The sequence below is a fragment of the Megachile rotundata genome, chromosome 8, assembly GCF_050947335.1.
Source record: "Megachile rotundata isolate GNS110a chromosome 8, iyMegRotu1, whole genome shotgun sequence".
NCBI classification, from domain to species: domain Eukaryota; kingdom Metazoa; phylum Arthropoda; class Insecta; order Hymenoptera; family Megachilidae; genus Megachile; species Megachile rotundata.
The window spans coordinates 11,031,551-11,056,096 of record NC_134990.1 but is presented as its reverse complement, the minus strand read 5'-3'; the positions used below and the strand labels follow the sequence as shown (position 1 = coordinate 11,056,096).

The 24,546-nt window shown below is 32.3% G+C and overlaps 1 protein-coding gene and 2 long non-coding RNA genes across 8 annotated transcripts in view; 2 read left to right on the top strand and 1 right to left on the bottom strand.

Moving 5' to 3' along the window:
- Nucleotides 1-24,546, top strand: part of kibra (WW and C2 domain containing protein kibra) — a 68,609-nt gene that overhangs the window by 5,759 nt on the left and 38,304 nt on the right. For 3 of the 5 annotated variants that reach the window (XM_012294167.2, XM_012294166.2, XM_012294170.2), the window contains 2 exons: nt 10,272-10,381; nt 11,320-11,414. In XM_012294167.2, coding sequence (XP_012149557.2) covers nt 10,272-10,381; nt 11,320-11,414 — 205 coding nt within the window. Of the gene's footprint in view, nt 1-3,612; nt 3,633-10,047; nt 10,077-10,271; nt 10,382-11,319; nt 11,415-24,546 lie in introns of those variants that run through there. The other 2 variants (XM_076534579.1, XM_076534578.1) reach the window with 2 other exon arrangements.
- LOC143265022 (uncharacterized) lies at nt 6,838-9,910 on the bottom strand. Its single transcript, XR_013039065.1, has 3 exons — nt 9,173-9,910; nt 8,875-9,047; nt 6,838-8,745 (listed from the first exon to the last, which is right to left on the bottom strand). It is a non-coding gene; the product is annotated as an uncharacterized LOC143265022 (long non-coding RNA).
- On the top strand, nt 20,073-22,486 carry LOC105663665 (uncharacterized). 2 transcript variants are annotated; one of them, XR_001097111.2, is made up of 3 exons: nt 20,085-21,710; nt 21,783-21,886; nt 21,962-22,486. It is a non-coding gene; the product is annotated as an uncharacterized LOC105663665 (long non-coding RNA). The 2 variants fall into 2 exon arrangements; XR_013039004.1 differs by having other exon boundaries at nt 20,073-21,886.

The window sequence follows — 24,546 nt, the reverse complement described above, 5'->3', positions numbered from 1 at the left end:
TATTTGAACAGCGTACGTAACGCGATGCACAAGAACTCGTAATTAACATTGAAACTATCAATCAAATCATAGCTACGTGTTCGATATTTTCAATATTTTCTTATGATAACTGGGATTATAGGGATACAGAAATTTACGAATATACAGATTATAGAATAATGAAATCTAGAAAATTGACGACTAATGCGATCTAGGGATTTCGGGATCTGGGAATGTTGGGATTTAGGGAATTTGCAAGGAATTGGATCTGTAGAATTTTTTTAATAGGGAGTTTGTTGGTTTAGAAATATTCAGATATATGAGAATTAGTGAATTCGAACTGTGGGGATATTGAGATATAAGGTATTTGGAAGCATAGATATTTTCGAATCTAGGGATATAGGGAATTTGGGAATTTTGAGATTTAACGGTTTTGGAATCTAGGGAATTTGAAGCATAGGGATTTTGAGATTCAGGGTCATTCAGTTAATGGGTTTTGGGAGCCTAGGAAATTTATGGATTCTAGAGAAATTTAGGGAATTTTTAGACACGTTCGAGAATCTAGGGAATTTGTGAGTTCTGAGGAATGTAGGGAATTCTTAAACACGTTCGAGAATCTAGAGAATTTGTGAGTGCAGGGGAAATCTAGGGAATTTTAAACCCCTTCGGAAATCTAGGGAATTTTTTAGTTCGAGCGAAATCTAGGATTTTGTCAATGCTAGAGAAATCCAGGGAATTTTTAGACTCGCCCGACAATTTATGAAATTTGTGAATTTTAGAAAGATATAGGGAATTTTGAGACGCGATTGAGAATCCGGGGAATTTCTGGTTCTAGAGAGAGTCTAGGGATTTTAGAAGTTTTGAGTTATTTAATCATAGGGATATTAAGATGTCATAAACTTATGACACAGAAATTTTCTAGTGATTTTTTGAATGTGAAACTAGTGAAATATAGAGATATTGAGATTTAGGGAATTTTTAATCCAGAATTTGAGAATATAGAGAATTTGGAGACACATGGATTTTTTATCTAAGGATATCAGTGCATAGGGAATTTCGGGCTTAGGATCTTTTGGAACTTACTAGTAATTTTGATTTTAGGTGAATCAGTAAAAATAATTTTAATTAATTTATTCAATTTGTATAAAAATCATGATAACGTATCTGGCAGAGATTACGTTTACAAAATATATTTATTACTTTATTTTAATGCTAACGCGTATGATAACTAAATTAAAATAAATATTTTTTAACAGTGCGCACCATGCGTTTAATATATTATTATAAGCGGTGCTCAGTGATCGTGTGTAAAATTTGAAGCAACTACCCATTAACTCATTGAGCGAGTTCTTAACTCATTAAGCACCGGAAATACTTCTGACCGGGTACAGTCTATATATTTTTTTCCGTTTATTTTCACTTTTACTCTCGTTTAAGAAGATACGAAACTTAACGCACAATTATATTCTATCTTTTTTCCATTTCTGTAATGAACTAGTCGTTCGTTTTTAATATCTATGATCATGTTTGAATGACGATTATAGAATTAATAATTAATATTAAAAATAAAGTGTGTAAATAACAACATATTCCCATTTTATTATTTAAACATTTTTTTAGTTATTTAATATTTACATGTTTATTATTTATAAATAATATTTGTTTGATCCGCTGTCATATATGAGAATGTTTCATTTGTCAAAATATATTGAGTACTTCATTGACAAATAGTATATTGTTATTCACGTTCAAAATTCCTCTATAAAATTTATTAATATTTATAATTCATTTATAAACTTTATTAATATATCATTATTAAAGTGTAGTTTGTATGTTGTGTCATTTAGTTAAAATCAAATTAAATTTCGCGGTATGATGCAGGAAAATGGCGGCACTAATCATTATTATTTCGTGCCTCTGATTAAAATGTCTCTATAATGACAATCGTTCTAATAACCTCTAAACAATTCACCGTATTAAACAACTAACAAATATCAATATATTCAAACATATTCATTGCACAATATATCAAAATATTACGTCTTAATAAAATACCAAAAGAAGACCGCGATTCGCTAAATAAAAAAGCATATTCCGTATACATACTTTCGGCAGTAGCGAACAATTGTTTACATCAGTCATTCACTCCGCTCGGTTCAAAAAACAGGAAAAGTAGACTCGTCTCTCTCTCGAGCTCATCTCGCTGCGCGCGCACGGGAGTTCGAAATTAAATGTCAGTCTCGCGAAGTAGTTTGACACCTCGAGACAAGTAAAAGCACGAAATCGTGAACGATATCGACACGCGTTCCGTGATGCACGAGTAATGCCCTTGGGGCAAAGCGAGGTAGTCGAAGAGGGACACCTACGCGATCCGTATGCCCACGCATGGGTGCTTGTTTGTTCTCCGTCGACGTTACGTTCAGGGCCGTGTGTGACTCGCCTAGCCGCCAAATAAATAGTCGCACCTGCTTTCCAGTAGATTTGTCCTCTGCAAACTGTAACTGAATCGGATTACGTGTACGTAGAGAAAGTGTATCTACATATGCGCAGTCGAGAGCAAATCTACCTTCCCCAGAGAAAATATGGTAATTAAAAAGCAAAACATCTCACTGTTTTGGCAGATTTTTTAGAGCCTTAATAATTTTTAGTCGTATTAAAAATTTGAAGATCTAGAAATTTTGAGGCAGTGAACAAATATTTTAAAATCTAATAATTTGGGATAATAGTTATTTGGGTATCTAGGTATATTGCCATCTAGGGAGTAGAGATTCTAGAAATTTGATGATCTAGGAATATTGGTGTGTAGAAATGGAAATCTAGGAATACTGTAGCCTAGAGATTGGACCTTAGAAACTGGGGAGTCTAGGGATTTTTCCCAAGAGTATCCAAATCTAAGGATATCAGTTTCTAGAAAATTATGATTTTAGAGATATTGTAAAATTTATTATTTTAGTATCTGGGAATATCGGAGCCTATAAACATGTGAATCTAGGGATTTTTTTAGTCTAGAAACTAATTAATATTGTGACAAGGTTAGTTTGATGTAACCAAAATTAATGACTGGTCACATCTGTATTAAATTAGCGTTTAGTGTAGATTTGGTTTGTCGGTTAAAAGGTAGCTCAGAATCGAATTAGTTCGAGGTTAGGTTACGTTAAGTATAATCCGTTCAAATTGCGTGCAGGTAAAATCAGATTTCAGAAAATTATTTTAGATGTAATCTTACTAACTCGATGTAATTTTATGTCGCTTTTAATATTAATATAATTTTAAATTAAAGTTAAATCAAGATTTAACGAGGTCGACGTTGATTTAATTTGAAATAGATTTCATCACATTTATATTAGGGTAGGTCAGCCGTGAGGTTATATCAATTAGGTTAGATTGTCTGATTTATTTCAGAAGACAAACTGTTTCTTCGAATTTCCTCACAATTATAATGCACCGGTTGGCAGCTTTCGATATAGTCGACAAATTTTAATTTGATTAATGACCGTTACATAAATGCGGTCGGTAGATTCGAACAATGGTTAAATTTTTTCACAATGCGTCAAACAACCTTCGAACAGCAGACAGTCAGTCTGAACGTTTCCTTCGAAGGTGAGCAAACAGACGACGGAAAACAAAAAATTTTAGAAAACGCGAGGAATGATGTAAGGCTATCGAAGGAATGTTTTGAAAGAAAAGTTTGAATGGTGTGGGTAATGTGTTCCGTTTTATGCTTCATGTGCAAGGTATTGTGTTTATCGTAGATATTATTTCATAACCTAACAAGTTACATTAATAATTTATTTTCGGCATTTACTGTATATGTATTCATTTTAATATTCAGATATATTTATTTAAAAATTTGGGACGTGTTTTTCATATAATTTTACTTTGTTTTTGAATGTGACTTGTAATAATTTGAAAAGATGAAAAGCTAGCGATTTAATGGTGTGGTCCATCTACATATTACTTTTTTAACGGCGTAAGCCATCAGTGTTTTACAAACTTCAAAACTAATATCGTCTTTGAGAGAAGAGAATGTTTATTCATTTTTCTATCTAAATAATTGAAATGGTGATAGTGGTGCCAGTGGAAAAGTTTAGAATTTAGAAATTCATAAAATGTGTTATATTACGCAGTTATACGAATGTGTTGTAGGTTAACCGTTGTGCATCGGTATTTCTTGTAATGTTTTGTCGTACACGTAGAAAGTGGTATTTTGGGTAGAATTAGTACCGAATTATTACGAATTTAACGCGTTATCACGATAACAAATATGTACACGGAAAATAATTTACAGTACACGTCACGATCGTCTCATTTAAACATTCCAAGAAATTACCTGCCATTCTTATGATTGTTTATTAAAATTTAATCAGCACATTCCACAACAAAAGTTATTTATAATTCTCACATTCTGAAATTCCTGTCTTTACATTTTTATAAGTTTTCAAATCTTGAAGTTCCAAATTGTAAGATTTTAAATTTAAAAAATTTCAAATTAAAATTATTAATATATTTAAATTTGTAATAATATATTTGAAAATTTGAAAATTAAAGAATATCTAAATGTTTACATTTAAAAATTTATGATTTCAAATGGAATATTTACTTTAAAATAATAAATTTGTTGCAACAGAAATTAAATCAATATTTTTCTGTTCGCCATATTATAATTACATTTGGGCAAATAAATGCAAATAAAGAATTACTATTACTTTAATAATATTTCATAATACTAACACTAATTTGATCTAAAACAACTATTACTTTTGCATATCTATTTTAATCATGGTGTTACATAAATACATCAACACCTTGCACTTTAGAATTCACTTTCAAATTTCATAGGAACTAGTGAACATTATTTTGTTATTATTAATTGCATATTTAAACTAAATTCAAAATACCTGGCTGGTAATTAAACTTGTCTAATTTTCATAAGTTTGTTTCATAGTAACTTAAACGGTTCTATTAAAAAATTAAAAAATTACTACGAATATGATCAAAATATTAATTCGTTAAAATCATTGAAGCTATTTGTAACAATTATTTTAATTATTACAAAAAAGTATTTATTATACCTTATTATTCATTTAATTTTAATCATAATATACAAAATGTGTAATTAAAATATATACTTCATTATACATATAATTAAATAAATCAATCATATTAATTTACAATTATGTTGATTATTTTAAAATAACAAATACTCAAAATGAACAAAATCAATGTCAAAACCATTTAATGTTTTTGTTACCATCTTGGAATTTAATATTGATACTTATGTGTGTATTTATTTTATTGGAATCCCTTGTATGTTATACAAATATATTTAGTTTTATTGTTTATTATTCTTTTCGCGTAAACGATAAACAAATGTAACGCAAATAAAGTCTCTATTTAAAGTAGAAACAATGTTATGCATCTCGACAGTTTTACCATCAGTAAATATATCAACTGTCATGTTTTCACCAAATCAACATTTGAAAATCCCGCGCCAACATACAATCGATATGTCACCCATTCGAGCCAGCCTGCGTAAACAAATAAATTGGTTAAATTTTGATAAGCAATTCTCAAATACAAAAGGTAATTTAATTTTCAACCTAACAATGTCAATCATAAAGATTGGCCTCTATAAGACCGTAATTAAAATTCATCTCGAAAATGACTGCGCGACTAAACATTTTGACGAGTGCCGTGTATACCCTGCGTGCGTCTCGGCAAACAGACGAACGAATGTCATAAAATTGTCTACGAAATATGTGCTTTGAGTGTTTTATGCAGTTTATACTGCATTATGTTTGATAACCTCGAGACACGTCGGAAACATTCCACGAAAATCATACGTGTTCGTAAATCATCGTGGATCGGGTTTCCAGTAATTTCGTTTCACTGTGTACACACTAATTTGAAAAAAGTAATTAACGCAAGGTGACAATCAGATATCAGAAGACAATTTTGAAGTTTTTATACTGGCAAGGAGACCTCTGCGGTACACGTTTCATTGAAACTCCGCCATATTGGAATACGAATTACAAGAACTTCGAACGTAAATTTCTCTCTTATTTTTGAGTGTTGCTCAATACGGCTTTGCAGTATCATTACTTTTGGTAGTCTCCGTAATTGTACAAAGTTTGAATGAAATCGATGACCCCTAAGTTGTGACCCGTATTAAAAAACTTGGAATAAAATACTTATTGAATTATTTTTAACTTCATTGATTAGATATTTGCGAAAGGTTCACTTTATACGGATGCTACGGTAACGTAGCATTTAAACGTTAACGATGTTTGCGTATTTCACAACGCGTCGGGTATAATTAAAGCTCACACAGCAATTGCAATTTACATTTCGTTTTCTGTTTCCCTCGGTAAACATCGTTTCTCAGCTTCCTTCCAGGAAGAGGTCTAGGAAAATAAGGTGAACGTACTACAAACGTAGCATATGAAACTTCTAATAAGTGGTATCTGTTGATGGTGTAATATTAGCAACAATTACTAATATGGTTGCTAATAGTTGGTGTAACGTGAGACTCCGTATTGTTTCAATGACACGTTACCGGGTTGTTGAGATACGATCGACGCTAATTTTCCGAGTTCTATAAGTCCATAGATAAGACAATTTACAACCTTCTTCAAGCGGCATTAGTATTTTTAAAATTCTGAAATTGCAGTTGAATAAGATCTATGATTTTATGGTGGAGTTATTTTAAAACTGTGAGAGAATATTATTTAAATTTCTTGGTATTTTGATATACTAGGATGTAGAGTTACTAAGGGACATGGGTTAGATTCTAGGGTTTTTTAGATTTAGGGAATTTAAGCCTAGGGAATTACCATCTTGAAATTTCGGTATCTTGAAATATAGAAATCTAGAAATTTATTATTAAAATTTATTTAGTAATTACTAAATTACTAAAATTTATTTAGTAATTTTTACTAAATAATTACCAGTTATTACTAAAATTACCAAATTTACATTTTTCTTATTTTTAAGAAAAACACTACTATGTATTGCAATATAATTGTAGCTATTTCAATAATTGTAATAAGTAGAGCAGATGCTTGTCTTTTGTCTCCACCTACTTAATTACACTAATGTATATGGAAAATATTACATTTTCTTATCTTTTGCTTTAGATCACACAATTTCATTAATGTTCTAATATATAAAATTATATATACTTTTAGTAATATACTTGTTACATTTTAGTAAATTTTACTATAATATATAGTATAGTATCACAGTTTTATCAGTGTACAAGTGTATATATGTATATTTTCATTATTTAATTTGTCCTCGGTTGATCCTCCGTTACCCTCTTCATCCTTCAATACTGTCTCTCCTTCCCCTATTTCCCCTCTCGCACCACTGGCACTGTTGACGTTATTTCTCCTCCGTCATGATGTACGTTCTTGACCCTCCTCCGCCTCCTCCCTGTTTGATATTGTAGGACAACAACGCGGGGTAAGGCCAAGGGCACATTAAAAACGTGAATCACGCGACGGAAAAGAAATTAAGGGGTCGTTCATGGAATTCTTTAATGTGGATGGACACATGATTGGTTCATGGTATCCGCCACTATCATAGGGGTCAGTGACGACCAACGCTATGAATTTAATTCAGTAAATTAATCCGGAAAGGAAACTCTGAATGCCATTAATATGGTTATAAATTCAAATAATAGGTTGAAATATTATTGTTGTGATGTTATATAACTTCTGGGGGGCCTTCTTGAAAGTATATGGTTATTATTATCTTTAAACTGATACATATTTACTTCAGTTTTTTATACTTGGTTAACGTGTAAATATTATTTTCTTTGTTTATATTTTTAAAGTTATAAAATACTTTATACAAGTATTGTTTAAAATAAGTAAGTCATTTTAATGTTTTAAGATAGATCATTCCCATACAGAGTGATAAAGATACATGTATACATTTATGAGTTAGACGTACTAACAATCTTATATTTTTTAGAAGGTCGCTTAATAGCTATATACTCTTGAACAATCATTTAGTTTCAATTTATTAAAAAATTTAGTGATTTAAACAATGCATTTTATACTAAGAGCAATATTTTAGTATAAAAAATCAATTTAATATCTCATGAACCACATATTATCAATTTGGGCTATAAATATATTTCATCAAAACTTCCAAATTTACACTGTTACCTCTTGTATGCTGTTAGAAATGTTGTTAACAACTCTTGTTAGACCTGTCTTTAATGTTATGGGGTAAATATCTCATAAGCTAAGTTAATTAACTATAATGTAATAAAATATGATTTAAAAGTCAAGAAAACACGATAAAACTAGTTACTTGAAAAGAATTGTAAGAGGAATATAAGACATTAATTAGTATTTTCTGAACATATAGAGAAAGTTCATTGAAATGTGACTTGTTAGAAATGAAAGTTTCATACAGGTCAAATGTCTACTGTACGGTATTAGGATAAAATAAAAATGTTACACCTTCAAATGAACTACAGCTTGTTTCATTATAATGTACGTTAATAATATTAGTCTTTCAATTTATTTGTACTAATATATTTCTGAATCCATGTATTCTTATATCGTTAGATCTGAACACTCCTAGATTCTTGCATCTGAAGATCCATATACACCTGCAGCTGCATATTTCTAGATCCTTGCATCATAAGATCCATAAATCCCTATATCCTAGATTTCTATACATCAGGATTCTTAAATTTTTATATTTGTATATTTATGCATCCGTAGCTCTATAGATAAAAATTAATTAAATCTAAAAAGAAAATGGACTTTAATGTGATTTTCAGATAAAGAATTATTTAACATCAAAACTTATTTTGGAATTTCAGCAATAAATAAACAATTCAAATTAATTTCACCTAAAGAGGAATGAGTGAATTACTTGTTACTTTTATGTTGACTACAGGAATTAAAGATTGCGAAAGCAATCAAGAAATAGGTAGCAATTGAACATTTTCATTGTGCTTGTACCTACTCGTTGGTATTCGCATTCTTCTGTGTCGATTACCGATTCCATTTCACTTTCGTCACGATAAACTCCAGTTGGTCGCTGGCCTGCGGAGGTCAGGTTATTTTGTATGCAAGATACAATCTCGTTGTTGCGCATACCCGTATATACGATATGAAAATATGATCGAATTAGGCCATAGCAAATTTTCAAACATCAATATTGTCCTTACCTGTTTGTCGTTTACAATTTTACCGGTGAAGCAACATCAGCCATTTTTGAATAGCATCAAAATTAATAGTAAAATATGTTGAAATCAGTCTTGACACATTTTATTTCGAATAACTAATACGGAAGTTATTAATTTAATTATTAATTCATTTGTTTGAAAATTAATTTCGGAAATTTTGCTGCCAAATAATATTTGTAATATTTTATTGTAACTAGTATTTATTTGTTTTATACAAATATGTCTCTGCAAAATGGCGGGAAGATTTTATATGTACTATCTTTTAGTTATTGATGCTCAGTAGTGATCAGAAATTGGCAGAATTTAGTGGCACTCGCTGCGTCTCGAATTAAGAAATCGATCCTTCAATGCTAAACTCTTCTTTCGTACCAAGGCTGGTGTTCGTCTTCGTAAATTCCTCTCGAAACCTTCGAAATCTTTCAAGATTACGTAATGGCTGTTAGTGTTCCTTCGTTTCACTGCCATTGAGAGACCGTGGAGATAATTACAAACCTCTGCTCGAGAGTAATACAAATGGTTATCATTTGTTAAAATACTCGTAAAGAAACAATTTCTTCACATTTCTATTAGCAACGTTATTTAAATTGTAAAATTGTGATTTGGTAAACGGAAAATAAAGTTGATCAAAGTGAAATAAAAATGTTGAAACATTTTACTAAAATATGAATGTAGGTCATTTTGGGATTTGGAAATACAAGATTTAGGTATATGTGAATTTTTTAAATATACAGATTTAAAAATAGAAATACAGAAATCTGTATATGAATATGAAATTTTAAGGTTATAAGGATTTAAAGATTTAAAAAGAGGGATTTTAAAATTCCAAATTCCTAAAGTTCAAAACTTTTAAAATCTAAAAATATCAATAATCAATGACAGCATATAGGTACACAAAATTATTGTATATACTATCTATTTTAAAAAGATTAAAAAATTAACTTTTAGTCATTTAGAGGCTCTAAATGTATTTGCCATCCTTGAACATATGATGTAACATTATACTAATGAAACAAAAGAAATAGCAATTTAAGAAAACGTTTTATGGATAATGTTTCTTATTGGTTTTTTCTTCTAATTACAGGTTTACAAAACCTCAAACATTTGCAGATTGCATTGGAAACGAGCTTCCACTTGGCTGGGAGGAAGCTTACGACAAACACGTTGGTGCATACTACATTAATCATGTCAATCGTGAGTATTATCTTCTTTACATAATTTTTCAAATGTTATTTCATTATATTTATTGGCTTCTTCAAGGTAAATTATATTGATAATTAAACTGCAGATGCTTACGCATTTTATGATGTATCAAAGTCTAATATATTGAATTTGCTTGGTAATTGAAGTGTCCAAGGAAAGAGCAATCAGAGTCGTGGAAAATAAATTGTTTAATATTCGTGAAATAAAGTTTGTGAAATATGATGCAACCACAAGATCCATAATTCAGTGTTATTTTTTCTTAGAATGAGTTTAAATTAAATGTTCTGTTGATTAATCTTTTTGTCAATCTTTATTAATGAATTATTAATCAATTTTTTATTGAAGTAATATCATTATTGATGAGGTTTCTTAAGTTCAAGATTTTTTAATCCTTCATTTTTTTTGCAGCGTCATAGATTCTTCTTCTTATTATACTACTGTTTTATAGCTTTCTTTAAACTCTAACAAATGATACTAAAATCTTAATTTATATAAAAAATGAACTATCTCTTTTTTTTCCTGTATTCTTATACTGTGTGCAAGTGTGATGTATAAATACTGCACTCATTGATTGATTTCTTAGTGGGTCAGACATATTTATTGGATTGTGGATTGTAGGTTACAGTAGGAATATATCGACAATTTAATTAAACAAGACAATATTTTATTATGACACACAGATACGTAAATGACGATAACGGTAGGCAAAATTGTTGGCGACAGAAAAGTAAAAAAAGAAATTAACGCAGCGCCATCGGTGGTGAAATACGATCGATAATCGAACTAGTGATCCTCATCGAGTTGGAATGTGCGTCATTCCGTCGAAATCGTTTTTGACATTTTTGTTGCGCGTTCGTTATAGGTATTAATTCCTTCGCCCTAAATTCAACGATAGAGTGTCTAATACTTCGTTTCGGTTTAATTTTCAGAGACGACACAACTCGAAGATCCAAGGCAAGAATGGCGAGCCATTCAAGAGGCTATGCTTCGAGAATATCTTCAGACCGCACAGGACGTGCTCGAGGTAAGTCCCGGAAGTCCTTTTAATTATTTTCGTTGTCCTTAAGCACGCGAATCATCGTATTGGTAAGAGAAGAATGCTCGACAAGCTATATGCATACTTATTCGCGTTTTATAACGAGTATTCGCGCATCAAAACGATTCATTAATTATATTTTATCACGCAGCGTTTCATTATACTATACGCTTGTTTAAAGAAATGTGACTCCTTTAAAAAGACAATTTATTGCTCGATAATTCAAGAGAAATTAGAGGCGAATGCTGTTTTAATTTAACTGGGGATTTGCTTGAAGGTATCGAATAAAAAGATTTAATCTGACTAAAGATTTCATTATGGAAATGAAATTTGAGATTTTCTGAATAATTTATGGGAAGAATGAATTTTCTACGAATTATTGTGTGGGTTGGAGAAAGTACAATAAAATGGGAACAGTTCCTGTAGTATTTAAGTTCCCAATTCCATATTGTGAAGATTACTTTGCACAATATAGAAATTTAAAAATATAGCATAGTTAAGTTCAATTTAAAATAAACCAACTCGTGATATAAAATTTGATAAGTTTATTTATTTATATTTAAATTATTTTGTTATGTTTTAAATTTATAATATAATTTGTAATTATTTCAATGCATATATGTATAATTCAGTATAAAAAGAATATTATTATAGAAACACTTTTCAAGTAATGTATTATTCTCATATTGTTACATTTTACATTATTTTATTTTTGTAACTGAGTGTTATTTTTTTTAATCAGATTATTTTTGCAAATATGTCCATAACCTGATTGAAACATTTTTCCTGTATAATTTAATTCGCTCAGAGAGAAGGAACATTATGTGATAAAGAATAGTAACATTTATATAATAAAAGTTCTATAAGTAGTAATTACATGTAGTTCAAGATTATACAGGCTAGGATCTTTAATTTCAATGTTAAGAACTTTGAAACTTCCAATCTTAATAATTAACAAATGTCATTCATTAGCAAACAACGAGTACAAGGACATGCATAATATAAGTATAGAACACATAGTTGTTACCACAATATGTTGATGCAAATTCATTGTCACCTTCAACTTCTTTTATAACTTGAACATAACCAATCATTATCTTACCACCTTCTTCAACTTTTCAGTAACCTTGTATTTGTTGAAGGCATCTAAAGCTATAATATATTAGCTGTTATATTAAGAGTTAGGAAGGTACATTATAACATTAGAAGATGCTTAAATTTTAGGTAAAATAGACCCCATCAACTTTAGCATATAAATTGTTGATATTGAACGAATAATTAATACTTCTACAAAGAAATTAAAAAATTACTATTAAAGTTTCTACACTTTTAAATTTGAAATTTTGTAAATTAAAGAGTTTGAAAATTTGTTATATTCGAAAACATGTAAATTCAGTAATAGTTGCAGTTATAATATGAAAATATAAAGTACATTTCTTGATTTATAATTTATATGATTGAAAATACAAGGTGTGTAACATTTATAAATTCGTTAAAAAAATGTGGAAAACGTATATAATATGAAAATCGTGCGTTTGAATAAACGTTCGTAAGTATAATAATACGAATGATAGTGACATTGTGTAACCTGGTGTTGTTAGCAGTGCACGGATATTTCTCTTCTAACCCTCGTGCCGATGAACCTCTCCGTTAGTTGGGATTACATGCAGCGAGGGACCGATGAACTTTTAAATGAGGGACGGTGGGAGCTCTAGACAGGAAGTTATTTCGTGAGAAATCATGTTACTTCCGGTCACTCACCGCTCCCTCATACCGATAATTCATATTTGTCGTTGTAACAACGATTAACACCGGATTAACTAGTTGTTTTTCTTCTTAGAGTGAATTATCACAGCGGGTTGCTACGTTTACGTGTGTATGTATACACTTCACTTGCATAATTCAAAAATTGGGTTTTAACGAATTTACGCGTCAGAGATTTTCTTTGTAACTCGTGAGATGATATATTGTGCTGTTCATTTGAATTTGAAATCAGGAGTGCTGATTTTAATTCTGCTGTTAGCCTCGGGCGAATTGTGCATTTGCCTCGATTTAGAGGAGACTGAAACTTTGAAATTTCCTAACCTAGAAATTTTTAGAAGTTGTAAATTTTTGAAAATATTCTTGATTGCAAATTTTTGATAATTTGAAAATTAGGAAATGTAAATCTAAGAATTTAGGAATTGAACAATTTTTAACTTTGAGGATTTGGAAATTAAAAAATGTGCACCTTCACATGTCACTTTCTCCAAAATGGAGGACAACCGATGATCACTTCCCGCCGGATATTTTTACCGAAAGGAATCCTACATGCACCGAAATGTACCCCATGATAAATACAAAGTTAGGTAATATCCATTGTTGAAATTCGTAGAATGTCGCGAGAAGGGAGTCTGTGTTCACGTGGGAGAAGACAGGAAGTGGGAGAATGTCGATGTACGGTATATTTATTTCGGTCGAAATGCTGTTTGCATGATGTCATCGTCGATTTTCGAGATTGGCTCGCGGCTCGATTCTAGTTTTGAGTTTGCTTCTGGAGACTTTTTGACGACAGCTGCTAAACCGAGTTTCGCGTGGCGAGGGGATACTATCTTTCAGACTAAACACCTTCTATACTTCTTCCAGAACAGGGACGTATACATAAAATTACTGTTTCTATAGGGGCAAAATATCCAGGAGTATCATTCATGTTAATTATTTGTACAGAAAATTGAATAATTAATTTTATGTTAATTATTCGTCCAAAAAAATGTAGTAATTAATTTCATGTTAATTAGTTGTACAATAAACTGAATAACTATATATTGATTTCGTTTCGGTATCATTTAACAGGTTTAGAACTTCTATGTACAGAATACTGCAATAATTAATGTATGTTATATTACATAAGGTACTTACATAAGTTTCTTGTGCATATCCTGCTGGTGTTTTTTTAAATTCACCACTAGTTATAAGGCATTCATAAACTAGTTGGAATTCGACAACACGAAAATTTAAAATATGTAACGTGAAATACTACAGAATTGTAGTTCATAAATAAAGTTAATTAATGAAAGCATTTTCGTTTCTAATGGAACGGTTCTAACGGTGAAAACACACCTATAAAAATTATAAATTTAAAAAAAAAATAATTTATGTCAATTTTAAATTTGAATTCTTATTAAACAATTTTATTTTACCTAAACTTTATCTTAAATTTTTATTTTTATATTTTACAATTTTATAAATGTTCTGGATAAAATAAAAATTATAATATTATAATAAAAATATTTTATAATATAATATAAAATATTTCATAATATATTATAATTATATTTTATAGTTTGAAAAAAATTTTTTGTTGAGATTTTATAAATTTCACAGGGAGCAATCGCCACCCTCTAAATCCGCCCCTGTTATGAAAGACGGGAGATTTTTTTTATTTTGAAATCTTGTAACATGCACGGTTCTAAATCGAGCAGACAGTTTTTCGAGGATTTTTGGCAATTTCTATCGATGACTTAACGCTGGGAGATCCAAAATTAATTTAGTTTATTTATCTGACTTTGAAATTTTCAAACGTTTCTTGGATGTTGGATGTTGATTGATCGGTATCTTTATTTACAATTATTTTTAACCTCTACTGGAGTGTTATAAATTGAGTGTTTAGTATTTCTGTTATATTTTTATTGGGTTTATTTTAATTTTTGCTTTTCATTTCTAATTTTATAAATTAGTAAGTAATTTGATGATTCTAAAATTGTAAATGTGAAGAACAGAAAATTTATAAATCTGGTATTTCTAAATTTGTAAACTTGATATTTCTAAATTTATGAACTTAATAATTTAATATTTCTAAGTTCTACATTCAAATTTCCTAATTACATATTTTTTAGGTTTCTAATTTTAAAAATTTACTACCCATCTAATATAAATAATAGTGATCCCTGATGTACACAGTACCATATATTTAACTAATTGCTACGAAGGCGTTTTCCACCCAGGATATAAATAATTTCGAAATATTTATCATAATTGCCCACACTTATATCTTGATATAATATTCTACATAACATCAACCTACATTATTATAGCACTTTGAAGAACAAGAAATTACTATACTGTTATCAGAAAATAACCCTATGCACTCGAAGATTTCATCATTTAAAATATTCCTCAACTGTAACCAGAATTATTGTTGCAAGGTTGCGGAATTTTATGGCAAATGTCCACGCGTCCTTTTAGGTTATGTCTTTATTACTGCTATGTTCGCGACACACTGACTACCGGAACACGTTTACGTGACATTAGCAGATGGCGCGTAGATACATGCTTACCGACCGTAATATTTTCAACAATTATCTAGCATTAAAATTAACGGTTAAAATTATTGGAACTGTCGGTATTTCGGATCGATATTTATCGTAGTTCAAAAGACAGTATCGTACACGAGAGATTTGTGGATTCACCACAAGGAAACGCGTGCTTGGCTTCCTCCCTTGGAAATTTCACGCGTTGCTCGTATATATACGTGTATACGCGGTGCGTGCACGCGTTCTGCCGAGCACAGCACATTGGCTCAGCCAGGCTTGCATTCCGATGCAAATGGCCCTCTCCTCTTCGTCCTCGCCACTCCGTCCGTCTTTCTTTCTCTCTTTATCTTGTTCCCGATTCAATCTGCGTGTCTCTTTCGCGAGGATCTCCGTTCTCTCTGTTGAGCAATGGATAATCCGTGGCCAATCGCGTCTCATCATTGCTCTTCGCTCGCTACAAAAATCGTCACTTACTCCTGCGAGGCATCTGGTTCGATTCAGGCCTTCTAGACGAGATTTTCGATTTCGATTTTTCTCCTTTCCTCCGTAAAGAGCATCTTCATGCCACGCGTTTCGTAAGATTTTCTTTGATATCTCTATAAATTCATTTTTCATCCACGGATATTAGCGCTTTCGTTACGGAGACGTATACAGAATGTTTCGTAATATCTAAACTTACGTGTTATATTGTTACGATTACATTAATGGCGCTATTTGTTATATTTTTTATGTATTAAATGCGTATCACATTTTTATATGCTAAGAAAGTGAAAAAGGAAATTAACTCGCAGCGTTTAGGAGTATCTCTTTCTGACAATTACGTATCTGCCATTTGAATTTCCCGCGGTTTTTCGAACTCGTGAATCTGCACACGTGGCGCGAGATGATCGATTGCAGTGTCGATTATTCTTGTATTCTAGGTTAGTTAGACGATTTAGGAATAAATTTAAAGAAGACATTAAATTTATTTGCACAGAAGTATAATTTAAAAGAAACGTTTATGTAATTTAATTTTGTTTCGAAGTTATATGAAACATCTAATTATTAAATTCAAAATATCTCGCAAAATATGCCGTAGTACTTTTTTGCGTAGAACGTTCCCAAGAATTGACGTGTACAAATGAGTGTAGTGATATTTAAAAAATTACTGCGGAGTATCGTTGCATAAATTTTTATTATAATATTATTTTGGCGAATGTTAATGGTGATATTCGCGTCATCCTTAACCGAACCCCCATGATTCGATGGCAATGAGACCAAGGAACAACGATGACAAGGCTATGACGTAATCTCGAGGAATTTCGAAAGTTTAGAGTGGAATTGGCGGAGAGGAAGATGATTAACCTTGGTGCAAAAGTTTATTTAACGTTGGAAGGTTGTAGGATCGATTTTTTAAATTCAACACGCGTCGTTATTAAATCGTGTCATTTTCTACGAGTTGTTTGTCATCAATGGTCAACAGTCATGGCGACGTCCATTTAAATTATGCATAGCATGAATAGCATGGTTGTAATTAATTAATTTAACCCTGGAATTTAAATATGCCCACTTTGTTAATGTGCGCACTGCTCGTTAAATGTTTACTTCCAACGGATCGCATATACGCTGAACTAGAAAGTCAGTCGTTTTGATAATTATGGAAATTTATAATACTTTTACATGATGTAAAATCATTATGAATATTGTGGAAGATCGTTTATAAATGAGTAACATGTTGAATGTTAATAATATTGGTATATATTAGTTTTCTACAATAATATATATTATCGTTTTTATATATTGGTGATTTAGAAATTTGGGGATCTAGGGATATTGAACTCTCGGGATATCGGAATCTAGGGGTCTCAAAATCTAGAGATATTGATCTCTAGGGATATCGGAATCTAGGGATCTCAAAATCTAGAGATATTGAACTCTAGGGTTATCGGAATCTAGGGATCTCAAAATCTAGAGATATTGAACTCTAGGGATATCGGAATCTAGGGATCTCAAAATCTAGAGATATTGAACTCTAGGGATATCGGAATCTAGGGATATTGGAATCTAGGGATATTTTAATCCAGGGATATCAGAACCTAGGGATATTGTAATCTAGTGGTATCGGGATCTAGGGATATTGAAATCTAGTGATATCGGGATCTAGGGATATTGAAATCTAGGGATATTTGGATCTGGCAATATTAATATAAAACGATATTAGAATCTAGGGATATTAGATTTTAAACATGTCTAGGGATATTGGTATACAAGAATATTTGATCCTAGAGATATTGATATAAAAGCATATTATAATTTATTGATATTAAATTTAAAGCATACTGAGATTTCTATATTGATATATAGAGATATTTTTATCTACGGATAGTGGTATCTAGGGATATTAGTATCTGGAAACAACATCTTACAAATATTTGAGCCCTGGCAATAACGAAATTCGAGAATCTAAGAATTCAAATGTTTAATACTGTAGATAACTATATTCTATTAAAAATTGTTTAAAAGCGATCCGTTGGTAAATTATAGTCGGCGCATGACGCAATAAACAAAAACAAGATAAAGAACGAGATAAAAGATCGAGTATCAAAGTCACAAATGTGACAGTCAAGACGTTAAAACTCGCGAATAGAAGTCGCGCATTATGAAAAAGAAGCGACGCCCATTAAAAAAATTGAAAGGGGTAACCTTGAACGGTGAAGACCGTTCAAATTTGGCTCGGATTTCAAAGTTTAAAGCTCGAGTCTTTCTCGCCGCCGTCTCTCTCGTTCCCGCTGTTCCCCGTATTGCGTCATCTCCGTCGGTTTCTCGCGTTTCCAACGATTTTCCTTTTTCTCTCGGTTTTTCTCGCTTCCACCCGTTCCGCGGCGTATTCCGCGTCTCTTTTCCACCAGCGTTCTACGATGCCTCGCCGACTCTCTACTCTACGAGAGGAGGCAGCGAGACGCGAGTGGAATTTTAATTGCCATTTATTTTTGCTCGCTCGGCTCTCGTACCGCTGGTCGTCTCGCGCGGACAGATACAAAACCGATTATGACACCGCCGGAGGAAGTTGCGGATCCCGATGCTTTAAATTATATAGTTCGAATCCTTCGCAGAAATCCAGCCGCGAATTTTTCGCATTCCCGCGGACTTTTAAGAGAAATCGCGCTTGCCTCGATGAAACCGACCAGGCTACCGGGAAGAGTAAAAATCTCGCAGAATTTATGTATCCGTTGATCAATTGCGCGGTGCAGAATTCTCTAGAGGATGTTTTTAAAGAATATCGGAAATATGTACCTGCTTACGCTAATAGCGGGACTGCTGCATTTTTTTACAATACTCCTTATATTTTTTAGCCGTTTATGTACCGCGCCGCTGAAATATGTAGTACGTTAATTTATTTTATATCGAAACTGATAGTAGTTAATATTATTCGGTTTTAATAAAACTAGTGATATTACCTTTTAAATTAACATTTTTTTAACAACTTAAATTAACATTTACTAACGAAATAAATGTCGGAAGTTTCTGAATTAAAAAATTGAGTTGAGCGGATTAATTAAAAATTTATTGATAGTCACGTGACTGTGATAAAGCGAGTCACGTGACGGTTCTCATCACTGACCAGTCCCAATCATTCTTGTCCACGTTAGCCCGTGAAACGAAACAAGAAATATCGTGACTCTCAGCAAATAGGAACCGGCTGGTCGTTAATTTAAAACGTACCGACAGGTGTAATGTCTGGTCCAATGCGATGTTGATTACCTAGCAATGTGAACGCAAATACTACGGAAGAAAGTGTATTTGATATGTACACTTCGGTGCAACGTAGCTGCGTAGGCTTACTTTTGCTTAAAATAAATGTTGGCAAGAAAAAACACTAGGAAGAAATTATCAAAAATCTAGGGTTAAAAATTTCAGTTTTGAGTTTTCATTTATTTTGGAATTTTGCAAATTTTTTCGGATTTTGGAATTTTTTAGCTTTCGAATTTTTTAATATTTAAATTTTTGAGTACTTGAATTTTTTAAAATATCAATTTTTGAGTTATTGAAATTTTGAGTATATAAATTTTCGGGTACTTGAAATTTTGAGTATATAAATTTTTGAGTACTTGAAATTTCGAATATGTAAATTTTTGAGTACTTGAATTTTTGTGTATATAAATTTTTGAGTACATGAAATTTTGAGTATATAAATCTTCCAGTACTTGAATTTTTGAGTATTTGAATTTTTGAATACATAAATTTTTCAGTATTTGAACTTCTGAATATTTGAATTTTTGAGTATACAAATTTTAGAGTACTTGAATTTTTGAATATGTAAACTTTCAAATATGTAGGTATTTGAATTTTTGAAACTTAAGTATTTGAATTTTGGGTTTTGAAAACATCGAAATTCTTGAGCTTCGAAATTCGCCAGGAATGTTATTATAAATAATATATTGACAAAAGAAATGTCCGTGGTAAAGCAAGAAATTGTATAACGCGTGATACGTTAAGAGCTATTGGTAGCGGACGAATATATCGAAACTGGTTATGTAACGACGAGAATCCTGTTAACAGATGCTGGATCGTTTCTTTCTACGTTTTGCATGGTTATGTCTGGTTTCATGGCACGTTTCTATGTATTCGAGAATCGTAATCGAGAATTGTCTGAACGTTCGGCGCATGCGTCCAGAATTTGGTTACACTGACGATACGGATGACGATGTCAATGACTGCGACTTCAGTCCAAGTCCGAACCGTTATAACGTGTAACATGTACATACATATAAAAGAATGTTCCGGCTGAAATACCCGCGTATGTGCGACAAGCACTATTTCAAGAGTAAGGAAACATGTAATATATCGTATGCGCGTATGTTAAGCGTTTACGTGTATATTTCACAAAGCGTAGATTGCTTTTGACTAAAAAGTGTAAGGGGTGGGGCATCCTGTTACCCGTCACATTTTTCGATAATTCGAGACATCTTTAGGCAATATTAGACTTTATTACGGTACTAAAACTTCTCTATTGTCTGCCTAAAATTCTCTAGAAAAATACTATGGACGTACTAGGGAATCCATAATATTTTTCTAGTACTGTGGATGTACTAGGGAATTTATAATTTTAAATTGCCAGATTCCCAAACTCCTAGAGTTTCAAATTTTTATCTCTCCATTCTTAGCTTTTTAAAATCCCCAAATACCATTGTACAAAAATCCCTAAATTCTCATATTTGAAGATCCCCAAATTACTCGACCACAAATTCCCTAGATTACATATTTCCCTTCCCATACCTCTACAATCATAAATTCCTAGACCTTCAACCTCATATATCTTCAAATTTTTAATTCGCCATTCCCAGATATTTCAAAATTCCTGTGTCCCTAAATTCTTATAATCTGTCGAGTGTTCAAGTCGTAAAAAAATCCCCCAAAAATCCGTAAACGTTGAACGAGTTGACCATATTTTTCGCGCGGCATCCAGATTCGCTCGGTACCCGCGTACTGTCCGTAACTATCCGATCAGATCCGAAACCCACATACAGTATACATACTTTGGATCGCATCTCTAACTATATCCCGCAAAATCGACTATAACGATCGCGTCGCGAGATTACACGGTTACGATATCCGTGTGCCATTGGATGTAGCGTGGGCCGGCTTTAGGACGACGATATCTTGGCAAGCGGGCAAGCAGACAAGCAAGCGAAGCAAAGCAGGCAAGCTTGCCACGAGAGATTGGAATGTCTCCCGTCCGTTCGAACCCTGTCCCCCCACCCCTCCCCCCGTGTTGCCCCCTCCTCTTCCTTCCTCGCCACTCTTTCTTTCTCCCGCCGCTTCTCCTCCACCGTGGCCCCCTACCAACGATTTCTCTCCTTTCCTCTCTCTCTACGTTCGTTCGACGACGTCTTCGCGCGCGGAAGACAGCGAGAGAGAGAAAGAGAGGAAGTTCATGCGTGCGGCCGGAGCGACGGAGAAACGGACAGAGAAAGATGAAAGCCTCTTCGCTAGCGATAGGATTAACTCGACGGTTGGCTTATAGTTTTTCGAGCAATTCGGTGATTGCATCTGCTTTTGTGGATAATGGATCGAATTATTTCAGCGCAGAATCTTCGTTACCTACTCAACTTTTTTGAGGTTAGGATCTTAGACGCGATCTTTTTTGACCGCTAGACGCCATATTTTTTAACCGCCATAGATCTTGAGGTTAGAAAAGAAATATTTTTATGTAATTTTGTTTTGCTTATTTTTAATTGATTAATATTTTGTTTTGATTTATAGAAGTTGTAATACAAGAAAAGAAGGAATATTTGTGTATTGGTTGCTAGGTTTAATACGTATCTGTAGTGTTATCCTTGAAGAGGTTAATTCATAACTGGTCATTCTGGCGCGATGAACGTGCAACAAATTTTCTGAAATTTATAGGTAAATTAAAGGAGTGGAAAAAAATGATATTGCGAAATGTATTTATTGCTGCATCTGAAAACTAGTTGAGTTGTATTCTTTATATAGGTAAAGTTATTGAGACTAATAGTGGATATACTACCAGTTTAATTTGAATTACGTGATTCGTTTAATTAAAGCTGTCGTTAGCGTTTATGGGTAAAGCATCAGTTGAAATAAATAATTGGAAGCAGATAATTATAGATGTAGTATCTACATATGTAAGAATGTACATACATATTCATTATAAAATATGAGGTACATGTGGTACAGTGTGAATCATGATTTGAAACATATAAGTTTGTGATTTATAAATGTAAAATTTACTTGCTAAGTCAAGAAAGTGTTATATAATTCTACAAACTCTTTGACTTTTAAAATGTTAATTTTGTAGAAAATTACATGGTGCAAATCATACTCATGATTTTTATTATAAATTAAATTTTATGATAAATTTTTATTATAACTTATAAATGATTGCGTTAGAGCAATATACGGTGTTCATTCTTTTTTTTTATTCAGTTTAATAAGTATATCACTAAAATCTAATAATTTATGTTCCACAATATACTTTAGATTATATTCAAAATTAAGACAAGAATAGATCTGAATGATAAAATTTAATCCCAGTCTATAAATTCAATGTAAAGCTTAACGCAATTTAATCAGACCTTAATTTAATAACCTAACCTAACCTAACTTAATCTAATAATCTAACATGATGTAATCTAACCTACTTTAATTGAACACAACAAGCTATAATCTAACTGATAGTAATATAATTTAACCTAAGCATAATTTAATTTTAATAACTTAATCTGACTGTAATATAACTTTAATCTAATAAGTGAACCTAAACGTAATTTAACCCTAACCTAAAGTTGTCATAATTTAATTTTAACCTGAACTATATTTTTAATTTAAATTTGATCTAGTAATCCAAACTATCCTTAATCTAGTAACTTATTCCTGAGTCTAACCTAAGTCCTAACTTAATTCTAACAATCTAACCTAACCTCAACTTAATAACTTATTTTTGTGTCTAATGTGAATTCCAACCTAATTCTAGCAACCTAACCTAACCTAAACCCAATAACTTATTTTTGAGTCTAATGTAAATTTTAACCTAATTCTAGCAACCTAACCTAACCTAATAACTTATTCCTCTTTCTATCCTAATTCTAACTTAATCTAGCTTAATAAGAAAACATAACTAATCTAATAACATAATTCTAATGATAAAACCTAACCTAATCTAACCCCGCACATTTTATCATTAAAATGTATTCTTGCAATTAGATTATCCCATAGTTTGCAATTAAATTGTATTATATTACAGTTTGCAATTAAATAAGATATATTCAAACATTAAACAGGAACAAATAAATTCAGCGATAAAATCGTGTACAAATAAAATTGACGTTAGTTAAGTCCTACGGTTTAAATAAAAATAAATTCGAACGGTAAAAGCACGCATCGCATTCTGCATTACTCACCTCCATTAGCTTAATCGATATCGACAAATTTTAATCGGGGAATACCAATAACACATAGATCGCGTATCGATAATCGATAGCAGCGCCTAACCTCTCTAAATCGCAATCTCCGGAATACCGTTTGATCGAACGCGAGCACGTAGTTAATTAATTTCGTATCCGTGAGTAGTACAAATCGTAAGATCGCGTAACTATCCATTACATTAGCAACAGTATCGAGGGAGCGAGCGAATTCCAATGAAAATAAAGTCGGTTCGATCAATGGTGTAGAACGGTGGAAAGAGTACGCAAGGATATTGATCCCATCGCTAAGGCGTACTCTTCTCCCAAGTTTGAATGCATCTTGAAGAAAAGATGCCAGTTCCCCCGAGTCTCCTCTCCGGCCTGTCCTCTCGGACCTCGGCCCTGGATATTCCGTCCTCGCCAGCTTCTTTCATCCCGTCTCTCTCTTTCCCTCTCTCTTCACGGCCTCTGTCTCTCCGTGTGTTTCTCTTTTTTCTCGTGCCGCACCAACGCGACCCTTTTGGCGTAGTGGCTACCGGTGTTACGCTCGTAGGGCCCCCAGGCGGTCCACGAACGGATCCACGAAGAGCTACGAGGACTCCCGAGGGTGTACGATCGTGTGCACACGAGCGGATGTGCTACTGTCCTTCGATACTCCGGGATGATGCCCCGCGGTGCTGCGAATCGGCCATATACCGTTCGCTCTTTTCCGTTCGCACGAAAGAAATAGGATGGCCGAGGAACGCAGGAATATTATTCGTTACATATCGATCGACCTGCGCGTTCGAGTTTTTACCCCTTTCTCCAATATACTCGACTAGTTTCGTGCAAAAATATATACGCAATATTTACACGCTTTTACTTGAAATACAAGCTTTAGTTTTGTACCTTCGAGTATCAAGTTTATTTCTACTTACAATTAGA